Raw genomic sequence first — 17,159 nt, 5'->3', positions numbered from 1 at the left:
AAAATAGTTACTTAAAACTATTACTATTTGTTATGAGTGTTGAAAGAAAACGTACCAGTAACGTAGATGTCGGATGGTAATGTGATCCTGGCTGCGCAAATGCGATGTTCGTTAGGCGTAATATGGAGATGCGCCTGTACCAACTCATGTACATAGCAGAGCTATGACCTGTGAAGTTATCTCCTCCAACCAATGTAGATGCTCGGTCGTTCCACGCATCTACATGCGATCTATGTCGTACGAGGTAGTTCTTGTCCCCAGTCCTCCGATCGATCGCATGTAGTTGACGTTGGGTGTCACAGGCTTGCGAAATTACCTGCTCCAAACCGAATTGACGCATGACACGATCCGGGAGATGTAGCTCGACGATGTCAAAGCAAATAAGAGGACAACGCGATCTCCAAATCTCGTGGCCCGATGTACATATGTGCGGTAGAGCTTCCATCTTAGCCGCTATGTAAGGCTGCCATGTCATCTGTAATAGAAATCAATATGCTTAGTAATGTATACAATTTATTCATAACTAATACAAATAATAAATGTTACTAACCTGCTCGTCCCGTTGTCGATCTAGTGCGTCCCTGTAGTAGACGAGAGTATGTGGGGAGTGGGATCTCGAAAGATATACGCGAAGCCAGCTGTAAACAAATAAACATTTTCATCTATCATAAAATAGTGAAATTATGAATTTGAATAGTGAATTGAGTGTTGCTACCTTACTGCCAAAGGATCCATCCCGCGCCGATGCTGTGACCCTAATATCGGTTCAAAATCATCCGCGTCATCTTCCTGATCATGTTGCCCATCCGGTCGAACCGTCCGAATAATGGGCCTCCCTATATGAATGTGCTCCCATGACCATATCTGTAACAACATCAAGCATCCACCCATGTCCTTGGCACCCTTACGAGATGCTCGACATAAGTTACGATACAGATACGCTAGGGTAGCACTTCCCCAACTGTACTCATCTACGCGCTCCAAGTCTCCCAGTAGAGGGAAATAGATCAACTGTACCGAGTCGCCGCTCTTGTCCGGAAACAAGATGCATCCAAACAGGTCATCGCCATAAGTGTTATAAAAATCATAAAAATATCATGACTTCCCTCGCATTATCCAAATTTGCAACCAATTCAACATGTTTTTCAATGGGATAATGATCTTTCATGTGATATCTCCACCAATTTGCTACCAATTTGCAACCAATATCATGACTTCCTCACCCCAATACACTATAACGGGAAGTGTAAACTTGAATACAAGAATTTGTGATACTAAGGTATTAGAACACTTATTATAAGGTTCATTTCAAATATAAAAGCTAAAAATACCATGAATATATACAAAAACCATTAAACTAACCCTACAAAGTAATAAACTTTCATTGAAGCATTTCATCAAACACTTTATATGCATACAAAACAAATCCTAAAATTCAACTACAAATGTGTAAAACGTAAGCTTAAATCATGAAAACAATAGAATGTAACAAACAATTAACGTTTTTATAACTTCAATTCAAACAATAATGAACAAAAAAAACAATTTGCATATTGAACAAAAATTAGGGTTTTATTCATACCTTAAATGAGGATGAAAATGAACTAGTACACAAGGAGAAGATGGGAATGTAGTTGATTAGCTTAGTTGAATGAGAGGAATTGTAAATTTGAAGTAAATGAGAGTGAAGAATTTTTTTTTTTTAGCAAAACCGGCAGCAACTAAGAATGGAGTGGAATGAATGAAAACTCACGACACTGTGGCTGCTTTGTACTGCTACCAAACCGTCACTTCAAGTGGCGGTTTACTTAACATATTTTTTTTTTTTTTTAAAAAAAATTCCACTACAAAACCGCCATCTCAGATGACGGTTTACTCCAGATGCATGAATAAAACCGCTACTTCATGTAGCGGTTATATTTAAAAAAAAAAAAAAATTTCTCAAAGTTATCCTACGTGGACGGTAATGTGGGAATTAGTTTTCCATTTCAAGCAAAATGAGAAATACTTTGTACAATTGCATTATTTAGGGAAATTTCTCTAGTTTATTTAATTAATTTTTTTTTTCACTCAAGAATTTCAAAAATTCTAGAAATAGTGAACACCAGGGCCCAGGGGGTTCCAACTTCACGTATATGGTTGTTGTCTTGTGGGATCAGTCAGGATCGTGTAGGTTCGTAGGCAGGATTGTTGGTAGGAACGGTTAAAACTCCTAATTAAAATTTTTTTTCCTAGTATCTTTGTTCTTTTTTGCTTACTATGGTTTATTATTATATCCTTGTGTGTATTTGCTCTAAAATATATTATGTGTTGTGTATATGTTGTATATATTTTGTCATTTTATTAAGAATAGAGAAAAACGACATTAAAAAAGTAAGATATGTATGTCTATTAAAATTAAAAAAAAATCTTAAGAAAATGTATGGATTTTTAAGAAAATTAAGGCAAAACAATAAGCATAGACATAATATAACTTGTTAATTCTGCAAATTTGTAGGATCGTCCGATCCTAAAATTTTATCTTACGATCCGATTTCACAAGTTGATTTCGATCCTACGTAGAATTCTAATCCTAACAACCTTAACTGTATATATTAGAAAGTAATAGAAAATTATAACATAAATATTTTTTAAAATCAAAACTTGATTACTAAGAAAATAACATATAATACATCTCCGAAAACTTTATATTATAAATTATTTTTATTATAACACTTTAGTACTAACAATAAAACATACCCTTAAATCAAGATATCTTTATATTGGTATAAAGCCACTGATATGAATTAACTAAGTCTTAGGAATAAAGACCATTCCCATTTCCCACTAAGCTACAGCCTACACGCCTTTCCTCGTAAAAATGTGAAGAGTTGTAACTTGTACGAAGTTGTATATGATGGGCTTCTAGAATGCGTAAAGTATGACAATGAATACTTTTCTAAAATGCATTGTCATAATTCGTCACTCTTTTCATTTTATCGTCATCTTTCTCCTAATAAAATTACAAATTTATCCCTAGACTTAAAACAAGTTTAAAAAATGTAAATCGCACTTAATAACACTAATATCACTTTAAAAACATTAAATTTAAAGTTAAAACGTAATCCCGAACATTTTTATCGTGACCCTATATATATTGAATTTTCAAAAGCGTCCTTGTATGATATACGAATTCAAACACGATACTATCTCTCTAAAAACGTTCTTCGATTTTAAACAAGCTGCTAGTTGGAATCGATTAACTATGGCTAACGAAAGCGACTATGAATCGGATCCGGTACGTACTTTAATCGATTTGAATCGGTGTATTTTTTTAAAAAAAAATGAAGTCGCAAAAACTGGGCGAGTGAACCATGGTGAAGTCGCACAAAACGTGCGAGTGGACCACGGTTCAGTCGCACAAAACGTGCGACTGGACCGTGGTCCACTCGCACGTTTTGTGCGACTCCACCGTGGTCTGCTCGCGATTTTTGTGCGACTGGTTTTTTTTTATTTACATTATTATACGTCTTAGTAAATTATTATTATTATTATTATTATTATTATTATTATTATTATTAATATTATTTGTATTATTATTATTATTTTTTATTAGTATTATTATTATTATTTTTATTATTATTATTATTAATGTAAGTAATTTATATTATTAACATTACTATTATTTTTTTATTATTTATTTAAATAATTTATAATTATATGTTATTATTATTATTTTCTTATTATTTAATATTAATTTGTTTTATTATTATTACAATTATTTTATTATATTTTTTGTATTGTTATTATTTTAATATTAATTATTGAAGTAAATTATAACTTTTAATTAATATTAATTTGTATTACTAATATTTTATTATTAATTATTAAAGTAATGTATAATTTTTATTTATTATTGAATATTTTTATTTTTAATGTTTTTTAATGACCTAATGTATGGTTTGTTTCATATTTCAAATTTGCAGAACTTTGAAAACTTAGGAGACAACGTAGATTACTCTGGTAGATTTGTTATGGATAGGGAATTTGATTCCTTAGATGAATTACATAGTTGGGCCGATATGATAGCAATAACAATTGGTTTTCAATTTACACGTGCTTCTAGAGTTTGTTTGTATTTAAGATGTCATCGCTATCGTAATATTAGAGGTGATTTATATAATCTAGATAATGCTGCCCGACCTGGTTCTAAAAGTAGAACTTGTAAGTGTAAATTTTTTATTGTAGCAAGTAGTCGTAAACCAGGAGAAAGACTTTGGACGGTAAGGGTGTGTCTTGGTGAAAAAGGAAGACATAACCACCCGTTCTTAGTGTACAGATATGGTCATGTAAAGGACAAATAGGATTAATGTAGATATTCGGGAGCACATACGACAGCTTAATGCAACCGGCATGCAACCGGCCTTTATCATGACTTCTATTAGAGAAAATTTTCTTGATTTTTTTACTAGTATGAATCAGATTTATAATGTTAGACAATCAATAAGGAGAGAAGAGATGGAGGGTAGGACTCCCCTTCAACACTTTCTTTATATGGCCACAGAACTTAATTACGTGGTCAGGATAGACTTGGATAATAAAGGGGGATTGAGCAGATTATTAGTTGCAAATCTTACCTCTATCCAAATGATACGTACATGGTCGTATGTTGTGTTGATAGATACAACGTACAAAACAAACAAACAAAAGTGGCCACTGTGTGAAGTAATCGGAATGACGCCAACCAATCAAAACTTCTTGGTTGCGTTTTGTTTGATGCGAGATGAGGCGGCTGTGTCATATTCGTGGGTGTTGCAGGGATTGAGAGATATTTTTGGCACAACTCATACTCCTAGCGTCATTGTAACTGATCTAGACGAAGGTTTATCTGCAGCTATTCGTGACGTCTTCCCAGGTAAAAAGGTTTTGTTGATTAATTATTGTCGTTCTATTTATTGAATAGGTCTTAATTACGTTCAATGTTGTGTTTAATGAAGATGTGCGACATTTGTTATGCATTTGGCATACTGCAAGCGACGTTGAGAACATGGTGGACAAGTTGTGTGGCGGGAAAAGAAATCAACAAGGGCAGATATTCAAGAAAAGTAGATGGAACCCCTTGGTTGAAAGTTCTACAATCGACGAATTTGAACAGAGATGGCAATCGATCGTGACTATCTGGTCGATTAGGAACAAAAAGGTCATTGAGTATTTGGCTGGAACATGGATTCCACTTGGAGAGAAATTTGTGCGTGCGTGGACGAATGAATGTTTACACATGGGTAACCAGACTACCAGCAGAGTTGAAAGTCAACACTCGTCTTTCAAGTATTATCTTGGTAGCGGTAATAGCTCATTTGATACCCTGTTTAAAAGGGCACACGCACAGATTACAAACCAGCAAGCCAAGATGCGACAAGTGCTACAGGAATCCATGAATTCTATAGCAAGGTCGTAGCGACGACATTTCTTTAGACCTATATATCGTCATGTATCTATCTATGCCTTGGAGAGCTGCGGCTTGAGCATAACCGTATGTTAGATTTGGGTGATTATGTACTTAACAAAGGCGGTTGTGTACTTTAACGCACCCATGGATTGCCGTGTGCTTGTTATTTATATATGTCCATCGGTTCACAAGGTGCTTTGTACGTGGATTACATTCATCCATTCTGGAGTACTTTGACGTACACAGAAGTAGGAGATGACACCAATGAAGGAGTACGACACGCAAACACCGATGACGAAGAGTACTTTCAATCTTTGGTCGATGAAGTCTTAAAATTTGATCCCGCAGTTGTACGATGCTTGTCTCAGGCACTTGAGTATGAACTACACCCTGATGGAACCGTTATACCTGAGCCTTACGCAAGTCCACCTAGAAAGGGAAGACCAACCACAAGCAAAACCCTTAGAACAAATAAAAGTGCATTTGAATATAGTAGATCATCTTCTCCTGGTCAAGGGTCTAGATCTTCATCCCGCGGGAGATCAAGTGGTAGATCAAGTGTTCGGGAAACACAAGCCTCAGTTGGCATTAATTTTAGCTTCAACTTATCCGGTACACAAACCTCAGATGATCCAGGAGGTTGTGATTTTTCACTGTTTCCATGGCCTAATCACATCCCGCACATTCTTCCTCCTTACTTGTTTGATTGGATTGATGTCTTAGGTGATGGTAACTGTGGACTTAGAGCTATTGCGCCACAGAGTTGGGAGGCGAGGAGGCATGGCCTCTTTTAAGACGTGCTATGTGTATGGAAATGCAAATGAACAGAGACCCAATACCTAAGTTTGTATCTATCGCAGGAGTTGTTAGACAATGCTATATTCAGAATTGGTTCGCACGGCAATGGACCTACTCCTTATATTCACTGGATGGATGCACCAATGGCATTGTACTCTGTAGCAACGTTTCTTAACATTGGCATTGCTTATTATGGTTCTGCCGACGGTAATCCGCTGTATAACTCATTGGTTCTTCCGTTAAGGAAATCATCGGGCGTGCATATTGAAATAAAGTTATACAAATATGTTGGGTGACTAGAAATCATTTTGTTGAACTATTAATAAACGATGATTCATCTCCACTAACACTGTTGCATCTTCAATCACATACACTGTTGCATCTTCAATCACATACTAACAAAACACTAATTCAAGACTGATACACAATTTAACATGAACATGAAATGGATTTCAAAACTGATACACTGATTGCTTGTTGTTTGCTATTTGCTATATACTGATTTCAAGACTGTTATACCCTGATTGCTTGCTTTTTGCTGCTTGCTCCACTAATTTAACATGAACATGAAATGGATTTCAAGACTGATACACAACAATGTGATTTAACACACTGATTGCTTGCTTTTTGCTGCTTGCTGCACTAATCCAGAGCAGTATACTGATTGCTTGCTGCAAAATTTGACACACTGATTGTACTGCTTACTTGCTGCACCAATCAACTGCAGCATACTCAAAACAGCAATGACTCACTGATACAACAGCAATGAACATGTACATACACAGCACTAGCATCACATACACAACACTAATCAACAGTATACTCATTCCCACACTAATAAACAACACTAATCAACAACACTAATCAACACTTTTAGATTTAACACATACACATACACTTAACATTAGGCATAACACTTGAGATCCAATTTTTACGGAGTCTTAAACAAAGTACATTGGTTCTTAAACAATCAATTCACAAAGTGCAAGATAAAAAACATCAAATTAAGAAGAAAAAAAATGTAGCAATCGGACAATCAAATGCTTAAACGAAAAAAATGAAGATTAACCCTAAAATATAAGGATGAACTAGAAAACCATAATTGAGAAGTTATACATACCATTATAGGGGAGGATTTAAATGAGATGCAATTAATGTAGAGAAAGTAAAGAGGAGGATGGGAGAGAAAGTATATATGGAAAAGGAAGGAATAATAAATATATCTATGTAGGTTGTATCTTTCGTCAGAAGCATTGATGGAAGAAGAGTATTTTAATTACTCACGTGATACACGTGATACGCCACGTGTTGGTCAAAGTGTAAAGTTAACGGTCAATATACGACAACCGTTAACTGATAGTCATTTGCAAACTTTTGTGTTACATTAGATAGTTTTTTGCTAGAACATTTAAATAAGGTAGTTTTTTGAAAAAGGACATATTGATTAGGTATTAAAATAATAAATCATCATAATAATACACTATTTGTTGAATTTGAATACAACACAATACTACAACCTTTTAGTATTGATCTTTGGAAGTAAATAAAATATCACTAATTTTTTTGTATGAACATTAAAATTTCCTTTGCAAAAATGATGGTAAATTATAATAGTTTAACATAACGACAAACCAGATCTCTATCCACAAGGACGAAGAAGATGAATCTGATTATATACGACCAACTAATCCTTTCATGCTCCTCACGAAACATCGATTCTCCATCTACTTTCCCAAATTTAAATTGACTAAGATTTGAACGGAATATGAAGGTCTTTACAAAAACGAAACCAAAATAAAAGATTGATTGATTATATCCTGTAAATGCACAGCAACAGAATTACAAAGGTACATGATGTAAGGGGCGACTATGAGCATGTGAATTTCTAAGCTACAAGGCGATATGGGAATGTCTATAACAATTAGCAACCTATGTTGAAGAACTCGTTATTCACAGCCGATATAAACATTATGCTACCAAATTTTTTTCCCTCTTGATTTTTTACTTCTAGAGAAAAGGTTCAACCAGCTACTACTTTCCAGATATGGATCCACCCAAGTAATATCCTCCTCGGCAGCTTTCTCCCACCGCTTTTTGAATATTTTGAGCTCGAGCGTTGATTGCCTGCGAATCTGCCCCATTTCCATTTTATCAAGAGTGAGACATTCTTCCCAAAGTTCTAAATATTTATTTCGCTCCTTTCATATATTATCATCCAAATGTCGTCAAATGACTCCTACATGGGTTTCCACGTATTCGGCTTATAAAGGTGGATGTACACAACTTTACCTTGTACATATAAAGACGTTTTTTCCGATTGTCCCTTGATAGCAAACATAATCAGCAACCCCATATAAATATGAAGTGCAGATGATTAAAATTCGGAATCAACGAACTATAAATCTCTAACTCCATAGAGAATGGACTTCTTTTCGGTCTTTTAATTTAAAGTGCAAAATCTAGACGTGGCCAAAGAGATGCTTCAAATCTATTCTGAATCTACATTCCCCAATCCCCATCATTCCCTTATGTCCCATCTATAAATCTTCGAAACGACAGAAACATAACTTCTGAAAGATGTAATAACAATCACCTGCACACGAGTATCGACGCCTTGACGTTTCTGCTGTCATCACGGAAAAGAAAAAGGTGAATATCTATCGCACGGATATAAATCCATTAACAAGATGGACAACTTGAAAGTAAATTACCTTTGCCTTTGTGGTGTGTTCTGTTTTTGGCACCTGCAAGCAGAATGACTCGTAAATGACAAAATCGGATGGACCATTTATCCAGAAAAAAATAAACAAACACAAATTTAGAGGGTTTTGTATGTTTTGAATCACAGGAAGTACGTTTCGATATCCATTTGAACCAACCTTTTTAGCTGATGAACCGCCAAGAGTTTGTATGCCTTGATGAACAACATATTCACTATCAATGATGCCTACCTTCTTTGTCCTGTCTCCCTGCCAATTGTGAAAAAATATATATATAACATCGGTTGCTTAGAAGATAGAATGTCAAAAGCAAATAAAATGTTATTACCGATGTGCACAAAAGAAAATTGATTTATATTGGACATATCAAGTAGAAAAAAATAGCAGCGCTTACATAGCTAGGGCATAAAGTATCAACAATTACATCACGGCAACCAATTAAAATGGATTCCACAAAAGACGACGGAAAGATATAGATATAGCCTTCCAAAGAAGACCAAGAGAGTGGCTATTAACCGAACACAACACAATAAGATTTTGGAAAAAAGGGACGAAAATATAACGTTACGAGTTGGAGCAGCATGTGTCAGATTACTGATAGTTCCTATCATCTACCAAAAACAGGGAAACACATTTAATTTGGGACATTAAAACACATTTAAGGGTGTTGGGGATAAAGGCGTACTTTATGTGGAGTTGGGACTAGGGAGACATGTGTGGATGGGATGAACAAATAAGTTAAATGTGCAGATGAAAATTAAAGAGTGTGTCATAGTCAAAAATAAAATCATACCAAATTCTAAAGGATGGACTCAAAAGAAAAATGTATCTGAATTCTTTAGGTCAGGGAGTTCTCTATAAATATATAATTCAAATGAGAAACTAGATGGATATATATATATATATATATATATATATATATATATTGTCAAGCTAACGCATTCCAATTATCCATAAGACCATAACAATCCGTATATCAGATACAATAAAATGTCTACCAGCGCACGATAAAGAAACCACGATGATTTAATATCTTACCTGCGCACAATAACCGAGCTTCATATCCAATCCCCAGCCATGAACAAGATCATTCTGAAATTAAGGAAGCAATATGTTAGACTCAGTGAGTACAAAATCCCATGAATTACGAGGTCGCACGAAAAACAATATAATGGACTGTATTAGAGATACATAGGAGCTCTAATTCAACAAATGTAATAATAACACATCAGCAGGCTGTAAAAAGAAGAAAATTCTCGTAACCTTAAACAAAAAAATACTTGCATACCTGCATAAGATGCCAAGTACAACGCCAAGCTGACCTCGAAAACACAGGGGCCATACCTTCAACCCACCTAAAGACAAGATATGCAAAGACAAGATGAGCATCGTCGCAAACAATCAAGAACAATGAACAATAAGTAACCAACAAATTCTTTGCCATCAAGCCTAGCCCTTCATTTGCAATGCTTAGAAATCAAAATTACTGTCAATGCCATTAGTACAACATGTAAATCTTAATTATGACCACCACAACAATTCAAACAATCACTCTTGATTGACCACATATACTCAAGACACCCATTTTAAATTGACCGCATATACTCAAGACACCCATTTTAAAAATCGCTTCTTAAAATGGGTGTAATGGACTATATTAAAATGGCTCATTAAGTCATATGCACTTCTTATTTATGTGAAGTAGCAAATGATGTTTACTACCAGAGTCAATTGAAAACAACCTCTTTGTTAACACCAACAAGGATAAAGTTGCACACATCTGGCCCCCAAACCCCGCCTAGGCAGAAGCCACTTTAATGCCAATGGGTTAATGGAATGGAATGGACTATTATGAATTGTTGACCCATTTCTTATAACAGCTGATATATAATCATTTTTAGTAAGGTAAAGTCCCCTAACACCTCATTTAATACCTTCTTTATTCCATAAAAATCAATACTTTCACTAGAATGTAATCAAATTAAGTGTAATCTAAGCTGCTAGGATAGCAAAAAAATTGGAAATACTTCCTGCGTCGATTCAGAACGTTCATTGAAAAGTCAGACATTTTATGCATTATGACTATGATTCAAGTCAAAATAAATTCACAATGCTTCTTGGCATGCTATCAAACAATTACCATCCAAAAAGGCAAAAGGAAACAAGCACCTCCAACTTCCACAAGGTAGAAACTAACAAGAACAACAGTAGAAAGAATGAAAGCCGAAGTTTACAGCAAGAACCTAAGATCAAGCAAATAAATCGGAAAATTCATAATTGTTTGTGTATATATACCCAGTGCATGGCGGCCCCGTGCTAGAACTTGTACATTTTGTAAAACCCCTGGAATCATAAATTCTCCTGCAGAAAGGTAGAGGAATCAAGCAAATGATTTAATTTAATTCTAAGAGATTACAGATCAGAAACATGAAGGCACAGCAGCTAAGTTACCTGTGGAACATCTTTGTCTTTTTACGAATTGTAATACGATGATGTATTTCAGTTGAGTTGGGGTCCAGAGCAGGCTGAGATATCTCAAATCCCTCGGATTTCACAATTTGCAAGTACCTGTGGTCAAGAAAAGAATCTATAACAAGCATGTACAGGGCAAGCTTCCAAACTCATACAGCAAGTGAGTAAATTGGACATAAGCAAATAACCATTATTCTTTAGTCGTAATTTCCACTGAGAGATTAGAATACTTGTCATTTTATATATTAAAAAAATATATATCAAATATAAATATAAATTCATAGATCGAGACAAGTCTAACAAGGTCCCACGTATATATTTTAACTCACATATATTCCTGAAAAACCATGTTTACATTTCTCTCTTTAATTGGAATGTTCTAAACATAACTAAACTGAAACGGAAGGAGTACCTTCCTAACAAATTCTAGACAAGTAAAGAACTCCCCTATTAAATTGCCAATCAGAAGTGAAACTGTTGTACCTTCTCGGATGAAAGTGTCTCACTCCTAGGTCTTCATCCCATAAAAATATGTAGTCATAAACAAAAACAACATCCGGGTGTAGGAAACGTTTTGCAAACCACCTAAACAGTATCAATAAAAAAGAAACGGTATAAGGGTCAATACTCCAACTTAAACTCTAATTGAACAAGAAGAGTAAGGTTGGCAAAATCGCAAGGCTATTCTATAGAAACAAAGTTTGTAGCTGAAAATTAATATAAGTAACAAACTGGAAGACCCATCAAGTAGTAGCCACCTAATATCTATTGTTATACCAGTAAATGAATAACGTCAATCTTTAGGACACATCAAAATAACATTGCTCTATGCAATCTCACATTTAGGCTCAGTTCTATTCAAATTGAAATACAAAATAAAAATAAGTAAAAATAAATTTCAATCAGCACCATCACCAACAACATTCTATTACCCTAATGCCATTAAGTGACTCCCACCTAGGGTGGGGTTTGGGGCCAGTGTCACATACTTCGTTGATCTTCTCGCGAATCACGAATCGGAAAAAGCGAATTATGGTTGGTTTTGGGCTATTGGGAAAATTTGAGCGAATAACGAATTCAAGAAGCGAATTAGCTAGCGAATTAGCTAGCGAATTATGTTACACTGTTTGGGGGTCATTAGTACACCAAAAAAATACCTAATTTAGGCTATGGCATCTCCAGCAAAATGTAACAGATACAGCGTAAAGATCATCTGATGGGAGGAAATACTGAAGTAATTTGAACCTTACCATTTAGTTTGATTATGTGCAGCTATATGAATGGCCTTATTACTCCAATCTAAATCCCACCAGCTGTTCATATTGGCATCATAATGAAATAGTATAATAGTAAAATTTTCTGCAAGAAACTGGAGAATTGGGGAATGTAAATTGGCCAAGAGAAAAAAATGCAAATATGAAGCGAATCAAAAAATACAACTGTTCAAGATTACATACCTTCTGAACTATAGAATTAACATTATTCTTCTGCTTAATACCAGCAGCAATTGCAAGTAAGTTATGACTACTAGAATCGTCAACCTATGAAAACAACAATTTAATGAGAAAATGTTGAATTACTTCAATACTTCATGTGCACTACATCCCCTTGAATGTTAGACCAAAGTCGAGTAATTTTCTAACTAGTAACTTGGCCTTTGAGGAGAAGGTAAGAAAACAGACAAAAGAAATCTGGGAAGGATACCAACTACTCTTTAATGTAAACTCTCGGCCCGTTTGGTAGGTGGTAAAAAACATTGGTAACAGGAATGAAAACTAGTCTAAATTTGAAAATATGTCTAGCTACCTTGATGGCCATGCTTGTTCAACTTTAATCATCTCATTTTTTCATAAAATTCATTCCAATACAATACCATTGGAAGAGATGGTATTAAATGGTAATGGAAATTTGTAAGTAAAAAACTTTTTTGTGATTAAAGTATCATTCCCACATTCGCATCACCATCATTTAGTACCACTAACTAACGGCGCCGTTAAGTGTTGAAATTCAGTAATCTATACAAAAGTTGAATGTCTACGAAATGTATTAGAGGTGGAAAGAAATCACTCTCACCTTCGGCTTAGAACGAGACCACAAAGGTTTCATTTCCAAATCAGATCTTGCTTGAATTATGCCTCGAGGTAAATTATCCAACTCCAATGTCTTTGTCTTCTGGGTTTAGGAAAACAATAGCATATATAATTAAAATTCATTCAAACCACTCAAAAAATCGAAGTATACTCATATATGTCATGTGATGATGTTAATTTGTCACTATACCTCTATGCTATCAAAGGGGTGTCTTTTAGCATCCATCTGAAAAGACAAAAATAATAAAGCCGACTAAATTTAGCGTCAAATATTGAGAAACAAAGAAGGGTCATAAAACTAATTGGAAAACAAATATCTTTCGAGATAGACACGAGATTTCAACTTTCAACATCGACAACGAATGCAATAGTGAACTTAATTTTTACAAAAACTAGATGGGACTTGGGAGCAGTCAGCAGATAATGACAAGAAAATACGAAAAAAAAAAATCTATATGACCATACCTCCGTTTGTTGATACTGATAGTTTGTTGTTCTGTACACAATAAACATCATCGCTATACATACAAATGCCATGAAAGCTAGTTGGCTCATCCTGCATCCATGTGCTCCATGTGGTCCCTAAAACCAAGATTTGAATTTCAAAGTTCCCTCTTTGCAATCTCTCAAAACTACAACAGGAATCTATGGTGGTGAGAAACTTACCCCATCAGATAGAGCGGTCTTCTTTCTAGGCAACCATCTCCATGATTTTAATGTCTTCATAGACATTCAGCTTCAGCTTACCTTCTTCTCATAACAAACTGCAGCGAAGTATGACGACTTAAGTTATTGTCATTTAAGTAAGCATTCATAGTATACAACTAAATCTACCACGTATCTCATCCCTCCCCGTTCTTTATAAATGGGAGTAAAGAAATGTGATAGCAAAAAACTTGTGACAAAACATCTTTCAACCTAGAAGCTGATAAAAATATTGAAAAATCAGATTCTCCGGAGAATTTTCAACGGTGAAAGTCAATACTTTGTACTTCATCAAGAAAGAGACTTGCAATCGAGCAAAAAATATTTACGGGAATAAAATCCTCCAAACCCTCCATTCCCTTGCTTTCACTACAATCCGCACTCATTTACAACCAAAGAATTTGATACACTATTGCTAGGGTTCTACATGGATAATTTATATACAAGCAAAAGCCATTCCCTTGATCTTAACTTCATTATTTTCCAATCAAAATTGTAGGGTAATTTATAGATTGAAGAACATCAATCAAAATATTTTACCAAAAAACCCCAAAAAAAATGTATTTCTATAATCTCTATTAGTTAAGATGGCATGAATACAGATACAAAGTTGTTATTGACATCTAATTTACAAATATTAAAACTAGTTAAAAAGTCAAATAATTAAAAACCTAGGAGTATAAAATACATCAGAAAAAACTTGGCAAAATGAATCCACAATTTATTTTCTCAGCATCACACAAAAACTGTGACTAACTCCTTTTGCTTAGAATTTAGAATACATCTATTGGTAACAACATTCCATTACCCCAATACCATTAAAGGCTCCAACCAAGACCAGGTTTGGTGTTAGATGTAAGCACCCTTACCCATAACAAGTTTGTTTCCGAATGACTCGAAGTGCACATGATGTAATGAGACATTTCCATATAGTCTATTATAATCCAAAACCAAAGCATAGGCCATTTTAATACATTTCCTTGAGTATTTAGTGAAATAGAAGAGGAAATTCCATGTAGCAACAAAGATATTTTACAAAACTAGCAAAAATCTTAAACCCTCAAGAGATGCCAATCAAAAGCAGCAAATGCCCTCCACACTAATCACTTGGTAAAAAACATGCAACAATTGCACTTTGGTAGTAATACATCAAACATATAAAAAATAAGTAATACTGCAAAAGTTTCTTACTTTTTGAAAGAAAACTTGATACAGCAACAATCCCACAAAAACCCAGAAGGAAAAAATTAAAGCCCACCAAATATAATTTAAGGAAAATTTAATTTTAAAAATCCCACCTTTTGCTCGTTGTCTTTTAAAAATAGCACCTTTCGATTATTTTTTAAAAGTCCGACCTTTATACTGTATTTTCTTCTTTTACAATACAGACCTTATTAAGTTACTAAAAGCACTATAAATTTTCCTTACTTTTACAAGCAAATAGCTTCAATTTTGCACCAAGTTATAACCAAAACATAAATAGAAAAAATCTCACAATTTACATTGCCACCTACTATTCAATCAAAACAATAATTTCCATAATAATTTAACACTAAAATGGAAATGATTAAATTATTATTATAATTAATTGCGCAAATTATGAACATGCTCTTGACCAATCTTGACAAATTTCACCTTATGGTAGGTAAACTAATATTATATCTTTTTCACATTAAAAAAATATTCATCAGCTAAAAATTCTATCATTATGTTATTACTATAAATTTACAACCCAATTGAAAATGAATCTTACAACCAGTATGAAGAACCAAGAAAATGCTAATGCAAAGGTTAAACCCAATAAAATCACATAAAGTTTGGATCTTTGAATATCATGCAACAACAAAAAAGCGATTTGGCAGCAAAAACTCAACGAAGACTGGATTTTTACTCAAATTATAGAAAACCCAATAAGAAAATTACCTGAAAATTGTATGAATTAAACCAAAATTGTTCTTTTTTTGTTTTTTATGAAGTCGGTGACCGAGTGATGGTGTTGGGCGGTGCTGAGTCGACTCAGTCGAGTGTGAACGAGATTTGGCAGTGTTTTAGAGATAAAAAGGAATAGTGGGGGGAAGAAGGTGATGTAATAAAGCTTTTTGGTTATGGAGGAAGAGATAGAGAGAGAGAGAGAGAGTAGGACATAAAGCAAAAGTGTGGGAAGAAGCAAGTTTTAAGGGGCAGGGAAGACGATAAACTAAAAATAAGCTGGGTTATGTTGTGTTGTTTGGAGTACTCCTAACTTATTAAGGGTTGATGCTAATTTTATATCGTACGCTAAGATTGCGAAAAGTGTTTTTATAATTTATTGCAAGTTTTTTACTTTTGTAAGTGTACAAATGGAGTAATGGACATGTCCATGTAGGGTCGATATCTTCTCCTCTAGAGTCTATTAACTATTTGGACCACACGATACGGGAGAATTTAGGCACTAGCTTGGTGTAGATTTTAGTTGTTTCATTGAAAATTTTAGTATCTCATTGTTTGTTAAATAATATTGAATAAATATAACATAGATTATTATTTAGTCTACTTTATACTAATATCTTAGATATGCCCTATAAATATATGCATAAGACTAATGTGAAAAAGGAGTTTTCATACCTCATACTTATTCTAATACGATAATCATAAGTACAATTCATCACATCGGTTATTTTCAACTAAAGTGAAAAAATAATGTATAGACTTGCTGGCCTACATATGTCCATGTTATAAGACTCGTAACAAGGACATGACTTTGACATTATAAGGCACGACAAGTTCATGCATTGTTAGATCTTACTCAGATATGTTTTAGGACGATACGAGTATGACTCTATTCATATTTAACTTAATTTTTTTCTTTTCTTTATTTAACGAATTTGATGTTAAATATTATACATATAATGACACTAAATTTAAAATTTATCAAGTATATTTAAAAATCAGTTTTTTTTTCAATAT

General features: G+C 34.2%; 1 protein-coding gene across 7 annotated transcripts; it reads right to left on the bottom strand.

Annotated features, from left to right (window-relative positions):
* Positions 1-6,519: 6,519 nt before the first annotated feature.
* Positions 6,520-16,621, bottom strand: LOC130814446 (uncharacterized). 7 transcript variants are annotated; one of them, XM_057680505.1, is made up of 16 exons: positions 16,137-16,620; positions 14,175-14,272; positions 13,974-14,090; positions 13,699-13,734; positions 13,492-13,587; positions 12,876-12,959; positions 12,669-12,787; positions 11,902-12,003; positions 11,398-11,514; positions 11,242-11,307; positions 10,235-10,301; positions 9,985-10,038; positions 9,106-9,195; positions 8,938-8,970; positions 8,820-8,852; positions 6,520-8,358 (listed from the first exon to the last, which is right to left on the bottom strand). In XM_057680505.1, exons 2-16 carry the CDS (start codon positions 14,238-14,240, stop codon positions 8,200-8,202), a joined length of 1,239 nt encoding a protein of 412 aa, XP_057536488.1. In that variant the 5' UTR covers positions 14,241-14,272; positions 16,137-16,620; the 3' UTR covers positions 6,520-8,199. The 7 variants fall into 7 exon arrangements, with proteins under 7 accessions (XP_057536488.1, XP_057536486.1, XP_057536487.1 ...); XM_057680503.1 differs by having other exon boundaries at positions 13,492-13,590; positions 16,137-16,617; XM_057680504.1 differs by having other exon boundaries at positions 8,820-8,849; positions 13,492-13,590; positions 16,137-16,614.
* Positions 16,622-17,159: the final 538 nt, after the last annotated feature.

Source organism: Amaranthus tricolor, chromosome 6, assembly GCF_026212465.1.
Source record: "Amaranthus tricolor cultivar Red isolate AtriRed21 chromosome 6, ASM2621246v1, whole genome shotgun sequence".
NCBI lineage: Eukaryota > Viridiplantae > Streptophyta > Magnoliopsida > Caryophyllales > Amaranthaceae > Amaranthus > Amaranthus tricolor.
Note: the sequence above shows the minus strand (reverse complement) of the source record. Positions and strands in the feature narration are given on the sequence as shown.